At 39.3% G+C, this 18,974-nt stretch overlaps 5 protein-coding genes across 12 annotated transcripts in view; 3 read left to right on the forward strand and 2 right to left on the reverse strand.

Moving 5' to 3' along the window:
• The first annotated feature begins 24 nt into the window (after nucleotides 1-24).
• On the forward strand, nucleotides 25-3,132 carry tmppe (transmembrane protein with metallophosphoesterase domain). The gene is made up of 5 exons (XM_079866545.1): nucleotides 25-1,175; nucleotides 1,538-1,648; nucleotides 1,747-1,912; nucleotides 2,015-2,154; nucleotides 2,280-3,132. Exons 1-5 carry the CDS (start codon nucleotides 407-409, stop codon nucleotides 2,468-2,470), a joined length of 1,377 nt encoding a protein of 458 aa, XP_079722671.1. The 5' UTR covers nucleotides 25-406; the 3' UTR covers nucleotides 2,471-3,132.
• Nucleotides 3,034-4,587, reverse strand: exosc6 (exosome component 6). Its single transcript, XM_079866547.1, has one exon. It carries the CDS (start codon nucleotides 3,997-3,999, stop codon nucleotides 3,187-3,189), a length of 813 nt encoding a protein of 270 aa, XP_079722673.1. The 5' UTR covers nucleotides 4,000-4,587; the 3' UTR covers nucleotides 3,034-3,186.
• Nucleotides 4,432-9,557, forward strand: slc38a8b (solute carrier family 38 member 8b). The gene is made up of 10 exons (XM_079866544.1): nucleotides 4,432-5,638; nucleotides 6,148-6,346; nucleotides 6,477-6,633; nucleotides 6,815-6,919; nucleotides 7,008-7,065; nucleotides 7,184-7,298; nucleotides 7,432-7,579; nucleotides 8,110-8,309; nucleotides 8,802-8,853; nucleotides 9,031-9,557. Exons 1-10 carry the CDS (start codon nucleotides 5,441-5,443, stop codon nucleotides 9,131-9,133), a joined length of 1,335 nt encoding a protein of 444 aa, XP_079722670.1. The 5' UTR covers nucleotides 4,432-5,440; the 3' UTR covers nucleotides 9,134-9,557.
• Nucleotides 9,558-9,756: 199 nt separating this feature from the next.
• On the forward strand, nucleotides 9,757-18,200 carry aph1b (APH1B gamma secretase subunit). The gene is made up of 6 exons (XM_079866556.1): nucleotides 9,757-10,115; nucleotides 10,645-10,815; nucleotides 14,943-15,016; nucleotides 15,098-15,220; nucleotides 15,294-15,421; nucleotides 16,593-18,200. The coding sequence occupies exons 1-6, from the start codon at nucleotides 10,003-10,005 to the stop codon at nucleotides 16,758-16,760; spliced, it is 777 nt and encodes a 258-aa protein (XP_079722682.1). The 5' UTR covers nucleotides 9,757-10,002; the 3' UTR covers nucleotides 16,761-18,200.
• The window catches only part of herc1 (HECT and RLD domain containing E3 ubiquitin protein ligase family member 1), a 47,761-nt gene continuing 45,989 nt past the window's right edge, over nucleotides 17,203-18,974 (reverse strand). For all 8 annotated transcript variants that reach the window (XM_079866555.1, XM_079866554.1, XM_079866550.1 and 5 more), the window contains exon 78: nucleotides 17,203-18,924. In XM_079866555.1, coding sequence (XP_079722681.1) covers nucleotides 18,739-18,924 — 186 coding nt within the window. In that variant the 3' untranslated portion in view covers nucleotides 17,203-18,738. The remainder of the gene's footprint in view (nucleotides 18,925-18,974) is intronic.

Here is an 18,974-nt window from a genome sequence, read left to right on the forward strand (position 1 = left end):
TTTCCAATCAGGATTAAGAGCGTCACATTAGCCACGCCTCTGTAATGTGACGAGCCAATGATATCACCGCACACACTTGTCACGCAGAAGAGCTTGAAGAGCCGCCGTCAAATGACTGACGTGTTTATATTTAATTTGTTTACTAGATCGCGAATTATGTTATAAACGCTTTTGTAGTTTGAGTGTGTAGCAAATGTCTGTATGACATTTCTAGTCGGAAACCACAACAGTATTTTTCATGTTGTCATCATCATAGCGGCCATCACACGTCTTTGTCTGCGGAAGTAGTTTTTGTTCTCCAGTGTCCCAGTTAAGATAACGTTTATTTTTACTTGAATGGACCGTGAATTGAAAGGTATGGCGAACTCTTTTATCATTATTATACGTTATAGCGTGCCAAGAATGAATGCACCCTATTTGTAATAGACTGTCCCAGCCAGGGTCAGTGACCGAGCACATGCCGGTCAGTATGTTCGGATTTGGACGCCTCTCCGCAGAGGGGAAAATCGGAATCGCATCGGGGGTTGTTTTTTTCTCAATGCTCATGTCCAGAACATTAATCTCGGAGCGGGTTGACATAGGCACGCGCGCTTCGCTGTTTCGTGTTCAGTTTCTCCTCTTCATCAACTCCCTGCTGCTCCTCGGCTCGCTCTACATCTGGAAACGCGTGGGGAGGCGGCTGTGCGGAACCAGGGGTGCTCCTTCTGTCCCCCAGAGATGTTGGCGTCTTCTTGTCCTGCTCTTTCTCACTGTCGTGCACGGGAGCTACCTATGCATGTTTTTCCTCGTGGATACTGAGCCACACTGGTTTTCAATTTTGAGTTTTTCCTGTTTGGGGATTTATGTCATCCTACTGTTCTTCCTGTTTGTTTTTGGCTGCCTAAACCGCCTTCGCAGGCTTCTCTCCCGCACGCGAGGTGAAGAGGATGCGGTCGCGAGCGCATCAGCCAGCCAGACAGTATTGGCATTGATAGTAACTGCAATACTGGCAGTGTATGGGTTGGTAAATGCAGCCCAACCTCCTCGAGTAATTGAGGTGGAGATCCCAGTAGAGAAGCTGCCCGAGTCTCTGAACGGGCTCAGGTTGGTGCTTCTGTCCGACATACATCTGGGACCTACAGTAGGCCGCTCCAAACTGCAGCGCATTGTGACTATGGTGAATGAGCTGAACCCAGGTAATTACATCTTGTATCAGATTAATGTTTGAAATATTAAAGGGAGAGCTCATCCAAAAAGTAAAAAAAAGAATATTCCAACCACATATGATTTTCATTCTTCTGTGAAACAAACGAAGATATTTTGAAGAACGTTGGTAAACAGTTTTGGTTCCTATTGACTTGCATTGTCAATGAAATGAAAGTCAATGGGAACCAAAACTGTATGCTTACCAGCATTCTTCTAAATATCTTCATGTTCAACAGAAGACAGATTAGGAATCGGAATGAGGGTGAGCAAATGATGACAGAATTTTTCATTTTTGGGTGGATTATCCCTTTAACATGTACCTGACATTTAATTGTACTCTTTGTTGCTGTAGATGTAGTGGTGATTGTCGGTGATCTGACTGACTCTCAGGTGACTCGATTAAGTAGCGCTGCAGAACCACTGGGACAGATGAGGGCTCGACTGGGCTCCTATTTTGCTACTGGTCAGTCCTTGTGGCTGTATGACATAAAGGGAAATTATCGTTTATATGTAAATAAATGTTTTCGTGCACATTTTCGCATGCATTTTTGTGACTTTCAGGCAATCATGACTACTACACTGCTGATGTTGAAGGCTGGTTTGAGCTCTTGCGCTCAATGGGGATCGAGTCTCTTCACAACAGCAATGTGAAAGTGTTCCGCCCAGAACGGACTCAAGACTGGATTTGCCTTGCCGGCATTGATGACCTCGAGGCCCGCATGTTACGGTTAGTCCACAGTGATATCATCTCAGGCTCACTTGAATGTATGCAAATCTGGTGCATGTGCTTTGCACTGGGCTCATGTCAGTAGTGTTTTTTTGGTTAAAGATACCCAGGCCATGGCATGGATGTTGAGAAAGCTCTTAGTGGCTGCAGTGCAGAGAGCCCTATTATTCTTCTTGCACATCAGCCTCATGCTGCCAAACAAGCCCTCCAGCAACGGCCAGACATCAGCCTGGTACTCTCAGGTATGTAAATATCAGCTGAAATATTTTGGTCTTACAGATGCTTTTTTTTTTTTTAAGTGAAAATTTAGGAGCATACTGCTTATGTCCTCTACTGACCAATAAAATGCAATTTTGCGTTTGTGTAGGTCACACACACGCTGGTCAGCTGTTCCCCCTCACCATCCTGGCATTCCTGATGAATCCATTTTTCTGTGGACTCTACCGTGTCTCTGAACACACCATGGTCTACGTGACCTCTGGAACCGGTTATTATGGCATTCCAATGAGAATTGCAAGCCGTTCAGAAATCACAAACATTATACTGAAACGTGCTTGAGAGCACTCGCACAGTGCAGGGATCAAACACACAATCTCATCCATACATATTCATTACCTCATCACCCTGCATGCTGTCACACAATTAAACATGCATCGCATAGCAATGCATGTATAATTCTGTGATGCATCAGTCACAGATACCAGTCTGTTCAAGTTTGCGCTGATTTGCTTGAGCACAATCTTATTTATTACTCAAATGACACACTTAGCAAGAGGTTTTAATTGTTTGTCATCTTTTTTTTAATGGGTGTGGTATTGTAATTTGTTTGCCAAAACATGCTAGAAATTCAAGCACTTTATTATGAGAATATTCACGTTCCAAAGTGCCAGTTTTTTTTAATTACTTTGTATGTATTTGTACCGTTTCACCCTTTTAATTACAGACCATTTCACACACTACAGCAAAGCATCAGCCTCAGAATTGATCTTTTCTACTTCTTTTATCCAGTAAAAAAGCCTTCATATTACAAACATGTTTTTATATATTTGCAAATGTACTTACTGAATAGAAAACCATCAACACTTGTGCAGTGAAAAAATAAAAGATAAGAAAATATATTTGCAACTGAAGATACTGTATTTAATTGGTACTACATATTTACACGAGTGTAGAAATTTTGTTAAGCAATGCATGCACAAACAATATATTCAGTTTTACAATTTTATTTTCCTCAAAACAAAACAACAAAAACTTTAAGATCCTGGCAAACAAGTCTATTTCTCAGGTGGAGGAGCTTTCCTCTTCACAGCCCTCGTCAGCGCTTGCTGTACCACGGGATAGAGTTTGTGACAGCCGTCCAGGCAGGTTCTCACAGCATCAGTCAGTGTGTCTTCCCGCATCTCCCCGTCCGCATTCAGACCAGACACTTGATTCAGATTGGGAAGCAGAGCAACGGTGACGCATCCCCGATTCTCCCCGTATCCCTCCTGCCAGCTCCCACACTCCTCTGAATGTGATGGGTCAACGAGGCACGTGTTTCCATTCTGTCGCAGCGAACAACCCAACACCACATCATACATTTCAATACCGCCATCCGCCAGGGCCATAGAGGCGCAGGTCACCGCGTGTGCAAGAATCGAGCCGTCATTCTCCAGAACGATGACATTAACCTCAATCTGCGAGCGTGGGTATCTGTGGAGGCAAACTCCTGGCTGCAAACTCTCGAGCAGAGTCGCGGACAGGTCTCGTTCCTCGCTGCCTTGGATCCAGGCACCCCGTTTCAAACAGGAAAACGGCGCGAGCCTGAAGTCGCAAATAAGGCGACCGGTTTTCATGTCTGTTTCGTCCTTACGTTCAATCTCTCTCGGTCCGTACACCGAGCATATGATCTTGGTGTTTCCAGCCTCGAGGTACGCAGAGCCCTTCGCCTGGCTGACCAGCCCGCAGCGCGCAAACACTGGCCGCACGTCTCCATTCCCTCGGACGCCCTGTCTACTGCTGGCCTCGGGGACTTTGTCTGGGGAAAGAAAAAGCAGCGGGGACTGCGACTCCTCCGGTCCACGGATACGTCTTGTGTCAAACGGCATTTTCAATAAACCCACGTGTTTATTGAAACACAACTTTACAGGAGCGAAACCGTGCAGTTCTTGTTCTATGAATCAACCGTATGGGACAGGACACTGCTGGTTTTGCTCTACCGCCATCTGTCGCATAGGCGTGACATGACGCACAGCGGGATTTCGAGATAGGGCAGTGTGGGTTGTTTCATTTCAAAGTTATATTTTGTTGCACAATGCACATAATTCACATTTTCAAAAACCGCCTCACACACATATGTAACAACACTGAGTTTGTTTGTTAAGTTCTATTTCTTTGATTTGTTTAAATAGTTTAAATTTGCTTTGTGGAGCGCCACATCAATTAGGCCTAATGATAGCTTCATATTTCTAGATTTTTTAAATCCGAATTAATCATGGTGGTTAATTAATCATTAATCACTGGTCTCATGGTGCCTTCACGTGCTATGGAGAGATGATATTTTCCACTTGTGCACTGGTATTTACCAGTGTGTTGTGTTCAAGTGCTTTTGTTGTCGTAATGTAGTACCCGCAAGGTCTGTGTCAGTAGAGTATCTTTTTTATCTTTACAAAAAAACGTAAATGTGGTGCTTTCTGATGATTAAAAAATAATTAATAATAAAAAAAAAAAAAAAAAACGACATAAAATGATTAAATATGAACCAAGGAAATTGCGGCGAAGTTGAAAATTGAGTGTTAACGCATTATATTACAATTGTTAATGACACAACATTGTATAGGCTACAAAAACTATCTGCTAACAGTATCATAGTAGACATTCTCTGACAGTATTCACGACTCTTGCGTTGCTCCCCACCATTTTGAAAAGGTCAAAGGTTATCTCATCTCGGCAACTCGTGCATCAAAATATTCTACGAGCTGCCCAGTGGAAAATACCACATGAGGGGGTGTTCATGTGCATTTTCCACGTCGGCTTTTGCCATATTTACCATAATTACCATAGCACGTGAAGGCACCTTTAAAGAGACACGCGCCTCAAGTGAGCGCTGCAAATGAATATTTGCTCAAAGGGTTCGAACAGGGTCGCAAGACGAGCACTAATTGAATTTAGCCGCAGTGTTTCTCGTTAGAAAATAACACCGTCCTGACGTGAATTCCTGCTGTTATAGACTAAAAGCAGCTCTCATTTGATAAGGCAGTTGCTGTAGTCACTCCTGTGTGAAATCAGAAGCACATTCCTTTTAACATGCATCTGTAGAGGAGACATCATTTAGACTCGGAACCCACCGTTTCAAACGCTAGCAAGGCTTTACAATATTTCTCACCTTGGGATGACATTTTTAAGGGGGTCTTACTTGGGACAGCCTCACTCGCTTTAGCCTACTAAATAGCGGTTTTACCGCAGACAAGTGCGGATGCATTGGACTCATAACGCACCATTATTATCGAGAGAAGCTTCTTGCATTGTTTTTGTCTTTACATATTGAGCATGGAGGAACTGGCCCGGGAGAGTATTCGCAGCATCAGTCTGCTATCCAAACCTGCACGGGGTTCGGACGTCCCGCGGCTGGGCTCATTTGGGGCCATTTTCATCATGCTTAAATCTGCCCTCGGCGCGGGACTCCTTAACTTTCCATGGGCTTTTGAAAAGGCCGGCGGCGTGAGCACAGCCATCAGTGTGGAGATGGTGCGTTGTTATCATTCTGACAAATAAGACTCAGTTATTATTTACTATTTATTTACTTTATTTTATTATACAAAAAACCTTGTCAGCTAAACCAATTGTGTGACCAGCTAAGACCAACAAACAAGCTAAGGCTGGTTTGTCATAATTTTGTCCAGCAGAGAGCAAAGTAGAATTTATATTTTTATTGTTTCATCTTAATTTTAGATTAAGATTTAATATAATGCGTCTTCTTGTACAGAGATGTACAAATGCATAGTTTATATTCTGTCTGTATCTTTCACATTAGAGTGAGAATGTGATGCTGTTATTCACAATGTGCCACTAATGAAATGGAAGGCGGTAGGTATTTTAGGGAAAAAAAAACAACGGTCTTTAATGTTCATGCAACCCTTTAGCAAAGAAAGAACCCACGTAAAGCCTTACACGGAAGTGCTAATGTGGATACAGCTGAAAAAGAATGTGTAGATTGTGGGGTTTAAAGCAATTTAACATCTTTCTCCCTTTCTCAGGTGTCTCTGGTATTTCTTATAAGTGGGTTGGTCATTCTTGGCTATGCCTCGTCAATCAGTCGGCAGAACACGTATCACGATGTGGTGCGAGAGGTGTGCGGACAGAGGATCGGCCATCTGTGCGAGATCTGCTTTGTTTTCAACCTCTTCATGATCTCTGTGGCCTTTTTGGTGGTTGTGCAGGATCAGCTGGATAAATGTGAGTTGTATGTGTGTGGTTCAATATGAGTCATTATGTTTCAGTGTGAGGAACTGTAACAGACAAATGTGTATATATACACATGACAATGAAACAAAGAGATATTTTTCCCCTTGTTTGTGCGTTTCAGTGTGTCTGTCTCTGTATGAGACAGTGACGGGACACACAGAAGGAGAGATGCCATATCATTGGTACACAGATCACCGTTTTGCACTCTTTCTCATGTGCTTCATTATCGTCCTTCCACTCTCTATTCCCAAAGAGATCGGCATCCAGAAATACACCAGGTGCGTTGAAAGCTGACACATACATCTGTGACTCCCTAAATATTTTTATACCATATAATACCATCAGCAAACACAGGTCTGAGTGAGAAGGACTGCGTAGTTCCTTTGCTCTTCCACTTCTGAGCTGCTGTATCTATCATTATCTCTGATCTTTTAACGTTTCTTTATGTTTAATTGGCAGCGTAATGGGAACTCTGGCTGCTACATACCTGAGTGTAGCTGTAATTGCAAAGTATTATTTAAAAGATGAGCACACAGCAGACCTCACACCAATGCACAGTCAAGGGTGAGTTTAGTTATATGTACATGTTTGCCGTTAAGTTGTGTGCATTGTTCATATCAGTGGTTTATTTTGGTTCTTGTGTTTGTAACAGATTGGACTCACTGGCCTCCATGTTCAGTGTGGTTCCCACCATCTGTTTTGGTTTCCAGGTCAGATTCTATTTATTTCTTTACATCACTGGTGCACTATTTGCAACTTTCTCTGTTGTACTTTTGACCATTAGGATTGCTCAAAGCTCACACACTGTAATCATTATTTCTATTACAGTGTCATGAAGCTTGTATTGCAATCTACAGCAGCATGGAGAACAAAAATATTACACATTGGGTTTTCATCTCGGTCACATCTATGATTTTCTGCCTGCTTATTTATACTCTCACAGGTGAGTCAAATCACTTTACTCTATGATATGTACATATTTGTAGAGCATTAGTTACCTGTACTATTATAATAAATATTTTCCAGTGAGTTTTTGTATTAAACTGAGAGACTGACTGTTGGTTGCAATATGGCAGGTGTGTTTGGTTTTCTTACATTTGGACGGGAAGTAGCCTCAGATATCCTGATGTCATATCCTGGAAATGATGTAGTGATGATTATTGCTAGGCTGCTGTTTGGGATTTCGATCATCACCATCTATCCTATAATTTTGCTTTTGGGAAGGTACTGTAAACTACAAATAAATGTGCATAGCTCACTGCACACACACACACACACACACACACACACACACACACACACACACACACACACACACACACACACACACACACACACACACACACACACACACACACACACACACACACACACACACAACACACACACATATGTTGTGTTTTCATGTTTTATGGGGACTTTCCATAGACATAATGATTTTTATACTGTACAAACTGTATATTCTATTCCCTTACACTAACCCTATCCCTAAACCTACCCATCACAGAAAACTTTCTGCATTTTTACATTTTCAAAAAAAACATCACTTAGTAGTATGATTTATAAGCCGTTTTCCTCATGGGGACCAAAAAATGTCCCCACACGAACAAGGATTTTGGATATTGCCATCCTTGTGGGGACATTTTGTCCCCATAATGTAGGGTTTACCAGGCCACACACACACACACACACACACACACACACACACACACACACTGTGTATACACACTCATGTGTCAATGTCTTGTTCACAGGTCAGTGATTCTAACACAAATATTGCGCTTTTGGGAAAGACGGGCCATAATGACGTCTGTGTTTGAGAGTCGGTGCCGTCTGATACTAACACTTCTCTGGATCACTGTGACTCTTCTCATCGCCATCTGTGTACCAGACATGAGTGAGGTCATCAGCGTAATCGGGGGAATTAGTGCCTTCTTTATATTTATCTTTCCTGGTGAGACACTCAATGGAACAATCACAATCTCACCAACTCACAAGCATGCACACATACTCTACCATTCAAAAGTTTGGGGTTGGGAAGATTTCTTAATGTTTTTGAAATGATGCTCACCAAGGCTGCATTTATTGGATAAAAAATACAGTAAAAACTGTAATATTGTGAAATATTATTACAATTTAAAATAACCTTTCTATTTAAATGTATTTTAAAATGTAATTTACTCCTGTGATGGCAAAGCTGAATTTTCAGCATCATTACTCCAGTCTTCAGTGTCACATGATCCTTCAGAAATCGTTCTGATACACTGATTTGTAGCTCAAGAAACATATCTTTATTCTTTATTATCATCAGTGTCAATAATATTGAGGTTATTGAGGTTATATTTTTAAGGAAACCACAGATTCTTCGATGAATTGAAAGCATTTATTTGAAATAGAAGTCACAAATAGACCATGAAATGGCATTGACCAAGTTGACTTTTTGCAGGACTGTGCCTCATTTTCGCAATGCAGACAGAACCAATAAATCCCAGGATGAGGTGCGTAACATCTATGTTGTCTTATGTGTAAAGAAACCAGAGGAAACAGCCAGGAAAATAAAATTGATAACTACATTATTTTTCATCATATATTGATGGCACTTCTAAGCATTGATTTAAATCACTTTCTCTTTCTTATACACACTTTCCCTCTATCATTCTGTTTGTTTCTTTCAGAATCTTCTTGACAGGTTGGGGTGTGGTGACTGTCATTACTGGAGCTTTTATCTTTGGCCAGAGCACAACTATAGCTGTTATGGAGTTGATGCACAAGTTTTAATCTTCTTTTCATCATAATTTGCAATATCATTGCCTCAGAAAAATGTCTATACATTTGACTGATGGATGATAAACATTATGATACTTCAAACTGAGGATGAGTGGCAACTACGTACTTTTAGAAGAAAATGTCTCCACAGTACTGTTACTGCTGTTTTATTTATTTATTTGTTTGTGGCTAAGACAATGCACAGGAGGATTTTTGCTTATATGCTGTATTTATTATATTGTGTAGGTTTGGACAAGAATAATGTTTTCTTTTTTCAAATGCATTGTATGGAATGACTGTAAACTATTTGGATAATAATGGAGAGTATGAATGCTAATGTTCAACACAGTAATTCTATATTTATATTTGTAATAACTTATTAAAGTGAATTAACATTTTGTCTAAATGTGAGTGAAATTGAATAAACTATGAAGGTAAAAACACATTTTAAATGTCTCAGGGTGATAGACCTATCGTAGGCTACTGTAATCAAGAGTTTAAAAAATAGGCTTTCAAAATAGGTTTAAATGTGTGTCAAGTTTCATAGGACAAAAGGATGGTTGAATAATGGTGGTAAGAAAAGGAAATCAGTGGGTGCGGTAAGAAAACTGATATGACTCCGAAACACATGAGGTCACATGACTAGGAACCGGAAGTAACCTTAGCCGTTGTGCTGAACTCTGTTTCAAGCGCAGCGCTGAACCCTCTTAACCTATTTCGAGGAAAACGGGTTGAATAAATGCTTCCATAATTGTTGATCTATGTTGCTTATACGAACCGATTGACAGCCGTATGACTCTCTCATGGATGCCGTGTGTTGATAGCGTCTGAGGGTGAAGTGGTAGTTATTGATTGAATTAGCAGGTTAGCCGAGCTCCATCATGACAGTGGCGGTGTTTTTCGGCTGTACGTTCATCGCTTTCGGCCCGGCCATCAGTTTGTTTCTGTTTACAATCGCCCGGGACCCGCTGCGTGTGATCTTCCTCATAGCAGGGTGAGTATCAGGGCAGATGTGCGGCTTAGTGTGGCTGAAAGTCCCGTGATATACAGCACTTCATCTGGGCTGAGGACTGCCCTTCACTTCTGTAGTGAAATCACTAGGATCTCAAGCTTATCTGGAATACTATTAAATCATGACAAACTCACGCATCTTTGAATGAATAAACGAAGAAGTTTTGAAATCTTAAGATATTTAAAGGAATAGTTCACAAAAACAAAAAAACACTACTGTTCAAAAGTTTGGGGTTTAATTTTTATAGAAATTAATACTTTTATTCAGCATTAAATTGATCCAAATATTTCACATTTTACTGTATTTGTGATAGAATAAATGCATCCTTGTGTTGTGAGCATAAGAGACTTCTTTCAGAAACATCGTACCGACCCCAAACTTTTGAACTGTAAGTTAGCATGGGGAACAATTTTAGAAATCATTTGTGGCTGTGCTGCTCCTTTAAGAGCGCTAACAAGCAGTGGAATGGGGAAGCCCTACAGTGTTTGTAAGATGATTGTGTTTGTTTTAGGGCGTTCTTCTGGCTGGTGTCTTTGCTGCTGTCCTCTCTTGTGTGGTTCATCACAGTTCAGATCAGCAACAAGAACAGTGCCACTCAGCAGAGAGGGCTGCTCATTTTTGGAGTCGTGCTCTCTGTTCTGCTTCAGGAGGCTTTCAGATATGGTTACTACAGATTGCTGAAGTAAGAATTATCCATCCATTTTGCTTGTTTGAAAGGAGATGCATAATCAATAAGCCTAAATATAACAGCATATTGTGTTCTTGAGCATTAACTGCATTGATATAACATTTAAATGGCATGGCTGTGTTTTGTGTTCATTTATATGCTAGTTTACACATCAACGCAAACAAAATTCACCTTTTGGTATACACATTTGAATGTACAGTCTTTCTCTTCTGTGGGAATGGAAGCAAAAATATTGATGACTCATATTGCACTAAAAATCAAAACCTCCCCAAAAAAAAAAAGGTTTTAAAAAATTTAAAGAAGCCTGTTATGCTCACCAAGGCTGTTTAATCAAAAATACACTAAAAAGAGTGATATTGTGAAATACTATTATAATTTAAAATAACTTAAAAATGCATTTTTTTCCCAGCGATTGCAAAGCTGAGTTTTTCATAGTCATTACAGTGCGTGCAGAATTATTAGGCACGTTGATTTTCTGATCATATTTATTTTCCAGTCTCATTTTACTAATTTAAAACCACATTAATCTTAATAACTACTGTTAATTTTGTATTTAATCATTTATAATTGTTCATGAAGGCTGGAAATGAAAAATGCCTTATAGTCTGGTGTGCGTAATTATTAGGTACGTTTTCTTTTACAAATGAAATAAGCCAAAAAAGAGATTTCACTCAGACTGAAAAGTCCAAAATTATTTTTATAAGGTCCCATATTGTCAAAACTGAAATTTCCTGGCTTTTTTCATGATAGCAGAGGTCTAGGGGCTATGAAGCTACCATATAAGTTTCAAAACAGTCAATCCACAGACACAGCCTGCATAAAGTAGCTGTGCCTTTTCACGAGCCGTTGTGACTTCCGTATAAATGTGACGTCAGAACTACTCAGTCTCCACCCCGAGCACTGCCCACTGTCAGGAAACTACATTGCACAGGCTTCCGAACAACATTAATATAAGAGAACAGTGGCTAATGTTTATTTATTTAGAAATGCCACAGCAATTTAGTTCAACCTTAACCGTCTGTTCTGCACAGTTCACAAGTGACTGCTTCGTCAATCAGGCTCAGTTCAGAGCCAGAAAAAAGTAACATTGTAAAAGAAATTGTAGCATGTCAACTCACTGTATCAGTAGGAAAGCAATAGCTACATAGATTACTGCATTCAGTGTCTGTCTGCTAACGTTACATATTATAAAGCAGTTAAGTGTTTCAAAATGTACAATGTATAACTAGCTATTAACCTACATATTTAGGAGATTTAAATCGAATTTGACCAAAAAAAAAGAGTCTGAGTTTGTTTAAATTAGCGTTAACCTTAAATCTGTGTGCAGCATTGATGTAATGGTAATCATAATACTCTTACAATAACGCCGAAAGTGAGGTGGTTGTTTGTTCCCTGTCATCGCCGATTCGGGGTCTGAATCTGGCTCGAACATGTAAGGCCGGATAACATTTCCCTCAGCAACGTCCATCATTACAGGTGTTTTATTTACCTTGCTTGTGAGCACCATCATGCCACAGCAGGCTACAGCATACATGACCCTAGTTACCTGTGGTTGGCCTGGCCGTGCGTCACTCAGAAAACAACAGGCCAATCAGAAGAGAGGCTCATGAATATTAATTAGACCGGCCAAAATCGACCTGTTCTAGCAGAGCTCCTGAGAAAGGAGCTCTAAAAATATATTGGGATGGTTTTTGGTACTTATACCACAAATATATATTCTTAAAGGTCCCATGACATGCTACTTTTTGTAGGCTTTAATATAGGCCTTAGTGGTCCCTAGTACTGTATCTGAAATCTCTTTTCAAAAATTCAGCCTCGGTGCAGAAGTATAGCCACTACAAGCCAGTCCCAGAATGAGCTTTCTTCAGACAGGCTGTTTCGGTGTCTGTAGCTTTAAATGCTAATGAGGAGGAGAAAGGCGGCGCAAGGTGGAGGGTGGGTGTGGCCTTGACCATCTTGCGCAACGGTACCGGTCCGTGCATGTTTACGTTGGATATAGCAATGGCACGAAGACACGCAGTCTTTCAAGCATTTCAGTTTGACCCAGAATCTGATCCGGATGGAGAAGCAACAACTCAGCGGTTCCAGCAGGACGTTTCCGAATGGTTAGTTTAAAATATTATGTCTGGATACGGTACTTTATTCGGATGGTTTACAGTTATTATCATGTAGCTAACGCTAACCTACTGTTGCCTTTTCATGAGAGATCTGTAACATCTGTAATTTATCTTATTACAATTACATCATCAAGCTCTGCTATCTTGAAATGCGGATATCGCGCGCGCCGTATAACCAACAGGAAAACGGTTATCCAAATAACAAAGAAGTGTACAACACTCGCGTTACAGTGTGTGTATTCACACACATAAACTGCATAGCTGCATAGCTAATGTGACAGCCACATTCTACGTGTAACAGTCTAGGCAACCATAAACAGTAAAGCAACACACTTATATATCATTAGTTGACTTACTTGTCCGAGGTGTGTAGCTGAGCCAAAGAGAGTGATCCAGACTTTAGTTTCAGACGTTCAGCAAGCCCAGCTCTGTATTAACCCTTCGGTGTTCATTTGTACATCCAATTATTGAGCAATTGTTATGCTTCGCTCGCTCAAAAGCCATGATATCTCTCGTGGACTAACTAAAATCGCGCGCGCGCCTTCCTACTTCCTAGCTCATTTTCTCATGGGCGGAAAATATTCTCTGGGCGGGCAAAGCAGAGACAGGGGAGGTAACATTCCTCCTTGTAACGTCACAAGGAGGAGATTCAAGATCAGCGCGATTGAGCTTCCATTTTCTCAAAGGCAGAGAAAGATAGCAAAAGCTCGATTTACACCGATTGAAATTTCTAGAAACTTGGGGACCATATACAGGCTAGGGGAACTCATATTAATGTTAAAAAACCTCAGAAAGTGAAAATTTCATGTCATGGGACCTTTAAGGACATCACAACCTAAAATAAAACTTCAGAAAGGTGTACAATATGGGACCTTTAAATGCCCAATACTAGAAATTGCAGATAATGCATTGGACAGTGAAATGCTCATTGGGTCAGCAGGGTCAGACAGAAACAGGTGGAGAAGAAAAGACACATGTTAACTGCAAAAGAATTAAGTGTGAAAGCATCAGGAACCCTTTAGTCTTCAGTGCCACCATTTTCCAGAACTGCAACCTACCTGGAGTCTCCAGAAGTGCAAGGTGTCAGGATCTCAGAGACTTGGGTTAGGTAAGGAATCCTAAAAAATGACCCCCACTTAATAAGAATCACAAGCTGAAGTGTAGTAAAATACATGAAAAGACATGAAGATTGAGAGTGACTCTTGAAGGACCAGTACTATATCCTCTTGTACCACTGTTTGAAGAATTCATCTTCCAGAATCTGGCAGTAAGTTTTGCCAAAACTTGGCGGCGCTGGAGACTAAAGGGTTCCTGATGCTTTCACACTTAATTCTTAATTCTTTTGCAGTTAACATGTGTCTTTTCTTCTCCACCTGTTTCTGTCTGACCCTGCTGACCCAATGAACATTTCACTGTCCAATGGTCATGCCTCAACTGCAATTTCTACTATTGCATCCTTCTCATGGGCATTTAATAATTTTTTACTCTTCAGTCTGAGTTAAATCTCGTTTTTGGCTTATTTTATCTGTAAAAGAAAACGTGTCTAATAATTCTGCACACCTGAATATAAGGTGTTTTTCATTTCCAGCCTTCATGAACAATTATAAATCACTTATAAATGATTAAATACAAAATTAATAGTAGTTATTAAGATTAATGTGGTTTGAAATTGGTAATATGTGACTGGGAAAAAAATATGATCAGAAAATCAACGTGCTTAATGATTCTGCACGCACTATACATCAGTCTTATGTGTCACGTGATCTTTTAGAAATCATTCTAATATGCTGATTTGATGCTCAAGAAACATTTCTTATTATTATCAATATTTTTGTTGAAACCATGATGCATGTTTTTAGGACAATTTGATTGATAAAATTCAAAAGAACGGTGTTTATTTTGATTTTTTTAATGAAAGGAGTAACTTCTTGTGATTCACATTGGCATTCAGTGTTGGTGTTGTGTAGGAGGGTGGTTGTTAATATCTGTTATCGTATCTCTCAGGAAAGCAAATGAAGGGCTGTTGACGCTCAGTCAGGAGGACACAATGCCCATCTCCATGCGGCAGCTAGCTTATGGTAAACATCCATCACATGCCTCTCCTAGTAGTGCAATAAACAGCCGATGTTTGTTTAACTGTGCGTGTCACTGGTTTGCAGTATCAGGTCTGGGCTTTGGCTTCATGAGTGGTGCGTTCTCTATGATCAACATACTCTCGGACTCCTTGGGTCCAGGAACTGTCGGTATTCATGGTGACCCTCAGCATTACTTCATATCCTCAGGTAATGAGATGGCAGTTTGTGATTAAACCCAGAGAATGATATCAGACGTTCATGGTGTGCTCTTCCTCTTCAGCCTTTATGACACTGGCCATTATCTTGCTGCATATGTTCTGGGGGGTTGTTTTCTTCGAGGCGTGTGAGCGACAGAGATGGTGGGCTCTTGGAGCTGTGGTCATCAGTCATCTTGTAGTATCATGCCTGGTAAGTCAACACACATCATACAGTAAACTTTTTAGATATTTCAAAATATTTTCTTGAAGTATCCCCTGAGATTTTAAGTTAATACTTCAATAATTCAACGTCACATTCGCATATTCATGGTTTTCTGACGTTGGTTAATGGTCACGTGACATGCAAGTAAACATAAAACTTTTTTAGTTAGTGTTGTGTGTATGTATGTGTGTTATTTTAGTTTTATTATAGTTTACTAATTAATTAGCTTTTATTGTAGTTTTCATGTTCATTTTACTTACATTTTGTTTTTTGTTTTTTATAAATATTGCTATGTAGGTTCAATTTATGTTTATTTTAGTTTTAGTTAATTTTAGTTTTTTAGTTAATTTAGTTTATTGCCAAGGCAACATTTCTATTTCTATTATTTTCAACTATTATTTATTTATTTATTTATTTCAATTAACTGAGATGTTTTTAATAGTTTTAATTTTAGTTAATGATAATAACCCTGTTTTAATTTTAAAATTGTTTGTGTATAGGGCTGCACATATATAGGGTTCTTTATTATTAATATTATATTGTTTTCATTGTTATTATAAAAATATATAAGACATATAAATATTACAGTTGTAATTACAATTGTCCTGTAAAATAAAAAATATATATTTCATAAATATAGACCTATTCATTTTTTACACTGCAAATTACAATGATAATATACCATATTAATAATAATATATTTTTTTAATTGTGTGAATGTCTAAATAAAGTAGCACACATTGCATGCCCGAAATGCATGTTATTAAACTTACTGCACATACAGAGATGTAGTTGGTGAGAAGCAGCATTTACTCTGAAGCTGAAAACACTGTGAGCTGCACGTTTAACACAGTGCCGCTCTTCAATCTGAAACATGCAGCGCAACAGACTATATACTTATCTAAATCGAGTCTTTGATTTTATACTTTCAAACTGTCACCATTTCAGTTTATTTCAATTAGTAGTGCAAGTGCAGCCACATTTACTTATAATATAATTTTACATTTGATTCAATTATTAGCTTTTCATCAACTTACGAAACCCCATTTGGGAAACCCTGCATTACTCAGAGAATAGCAACAAACACAACTAATACAGCTGACTCTATGATCACAAGTGCATCATGTGAGACATTGGTTCTTTTTTTTCACCCCCACAGACATTTGTGAACCCACACTATCAAGGCAGTCTGATCCCGACCTACATCATACTGTCTGTCATGGCGGCCTGGGCGTACTTATGCGCTGGAGGATCTTTGAGGAACCTCAAACTCTGCCTTACCTGTAAAGATAAAGACTTCCTGCTGGCCAATCACAGGCCCAGATAACCCATCAACTACAAACAGGACTTTCTCCAAAGACCGGCTCACTGAGCCAGTTGGCCGACGACACGGCCGGCAGCCCTGGACTCTGGGAGGCTTATGGTCTAGGTAGTTGGTTGCCGAGTAACAGGAATTTCAGATCAGTCTGCAGATCTTGCACTTTCTGTAATTACCTCCTCTTTTGTTTTCTGTTCTGTACCTCATGTTCTGTGTGTGAGAGAGACACTGAAACCATGTAAAAGACAGAGATTGTGTGTGTGTGTTTTATACTAAAGAATTATGTCTAGAGCTGCTTTCATATGTGATTCTTTCCTCTGTAGCAGATTTTAAATGAGGTCTTGTATAGGTTTGGCATTTAAATAGTGTACTTGTCAGGGTTTCTCCTTTGTATTTTATGTTTAACTGTCCAATTAGGTTCAAATCATCTGCTAATATCATGTCATGAGTCTTAGAACAGATCTCGAATTCTCTTGAGTGTGGCGTTGTGCTGTCCTTTTAATTCTGTAATCTTGTCTTTTAAAATATCCTCCTCAACCCTCCCTAGGGCAGCAGTTTAATTTTCCCGTGTATCGCCATTCCAGTGGTACTTAAATGCATTTAAATTGCTTGGGCTTGAATAAGCAATGCAATGACCACGCTTCGATAAAACCACTACTCTACTGGAAGCTCGAATGATTTTAAAACCTAAGTGGGGTCAGTACAGTGGTATCGGTTTAGATGTCACTTTTATTGGACTCATATGCTTTTAGTTTCCTTTTAAGACATGACATTTTCATTCATAATAAAGTAGGTTGAGCTTGAATCCATTGTAATTGTATTCTTTCTTTCATGTGCATTTTGTTCTGAATAAAAAAAAAAATTCCCCCATGCTGGACGTATATGTAAAGAAGCTGGGAATTCATTCCTGATGTATCAAATCATGATTTAACCCCCAATCTCATAAGATTGAGTTCTAAAAAGGTTTAATTTGAGCGCTAAATTTCTGAAATCTACGACTAGAACAAAACACGAGCTAGAACGTTTTTACTAAGGCTGCATTTATTTGAATGGGTAAAAACTAATATTGTGAAATATTAAAATCTTAAATAACGGTTTTCAATTTTTCTATATTTTAAAATGGAGTTTATTCCTTGTGATGGCAAAGCTGAATCAAGCATTACTTCAGTCTTCAGTGTCACGTGGCCCTTCAGAAATCATTCTATGCATGCTGATTTGGCGCTTAAGAGACAGTACTATGTATGTGTTGGAAATGGTTGTGCTGAATATTTTTGTGGAAATTATGAACCTTTTTTTTTCCTGAATTTTTTCTAGATTCTTTGATAAATAGAACTCAAAAGAACAGCATTTATTAAAAAAAAACCTGTAACAAAAGATTTGTCATGTTTGATCAATTTAATGCATCCTTGTTGAATAAAAGTATCAAATAAAAAAAACCTTACTGACCTTACATTTTTTTTCTTCCCCTTAAATTTTTTAATTTGTGACCAATAATATATCAAAAATGCAGTTTCAGATTCAAACATTTATTGCATCTGACATAAGAAATCTGGTGTAGGCGATTCAAAAAAATTCAAATAAATACAGATACTCATGTAAAACAATTTCCTAATGAAGCATTATACACAATGTACAATATTTTTCTTTTTTGTCATTCTATACATTTTTTTTTTTTTTAAATAAAAACACTTTCATGCAGAATATCCTGAAAAAAAGGCAGAGCCAAAAAATGAATAGTGGCGAAAGACTGTGCTTTAAAGTAAAGAGAAAGAATATACAATCAACACACGTGCGCGTGTGTACATGTGTGTAAACAGATTGTGCGGCCCACCCAAGCTTTGCTTAATTGCCAAGAAATAAAAGGTGAAATAAAACCACTTGATTATGTGTTTAAGATGTATATGCAATCATAAAAATTATAAAAGCCTGCACCGAATACTAAACTGAGTCCTAACAGTGTACACTGTGTTTGTGTGTGCACGTAAGGTCAGTAATCTGTGTCAGACCCCTCTGCATTGTCCACGTTGCGGGACAGCATGTAGTTGTCCATGTCGATAGAACGGCAGTTATTGATAGCGTAACGCAGCCGCTCCGCCATGACGGGTTGGCTAGAGTAAGGTGGGAGACGGAGCTGGAAGAAGCACGTCTGAGAGGTGGGAAGACTGTCGTACGGCTGAAAGAGAGCAGAGACAAACATTAGTACATCAACTCAAATGCCTGTTC

The sequence above is a fragment of the Squalius cephalus genome (assembly GCF_949319135.1).
Source record: "Squalius cephalus genome assembly, chromosome: 3".
Taxonomy (NCBI): domain Eukaryota; kingdom Metazoa; phylum Chordata; class Actinopteri; order Cypriniformes; family Leuciscidae; genus Squalius; species Squalius cephalus.

Bases quoted from the DNA above. Each gene is read 5' to 3' on its own strand.
- tmppe (XM_079866545.1), top strand. From the start codon at position 407: ATGCACCCTATTTGTAATAGACTGTCCCAGCCAGGGTCAGTGACCGAG. The intron at 1,176-1,537 runs GTAATTACATCT...TTGTTGCTGTAG, and splicing joins GGTGAATGAGCTGAACCCAG to ATGTAGTGGTGATTGTCGGT. The intron at 1,913-2,014 runs GTTAGTCCACAG...TTTTGGTTAAAG, and splicing joins CTCGAGGCCCGCATGTTACG to ATACCCAGGCCATGGCATGG.
- exosc6 (XM_079866547.1), bottom strand. From the start codon at position 3,999: ATGCCGTTTGACACAAGACGTATCCGTGGACCGGAGGAGTCGCAGTCC.
- slc38a8b (XM_079866544.1), top strand. From the start codon at position 5,441: ATGGAGGAACTGGCCCGGGAGAGTATTCGCAGCATCAGTCTGCTATCC. The intron at 6,347-6,476 runs GTGAGTTGTATG...TGTGCGTTTCAG, and splicing joins GCAGGATCAGCTGGATAAAT to TGTGTCTGTCTCTGTATGAG. The intron at 7,580-8,109 runs GTACTGTAAACT...TCTTGTTCACAG, and splicing joins ATAATTTTGCTTTTGGGAAG to GTCAGTGATTCTAACACAAA.
- aph1b (XM_079866556.1), top strand. From the start codon at position 10,003: ATGACAGTGGCGGTGTTTTTCGGCTGTACGTTCATCGCTTTCGGCCCG. The intron at 15,017-15,097 runs GTAAACATCCAT...ACTGGTTTGCAG, and splicing joins CATGCGGCAGCTAGCTTATG to TATCAGGTCTGGGCTTTGGC. The intron at 15,422-16,592 runs GTAAGTCAACAC...TCACCCCCACAG, and splicing joins ATCTTGTAGTATCATGCCTG to ACATTTGTGAACCCACACTA.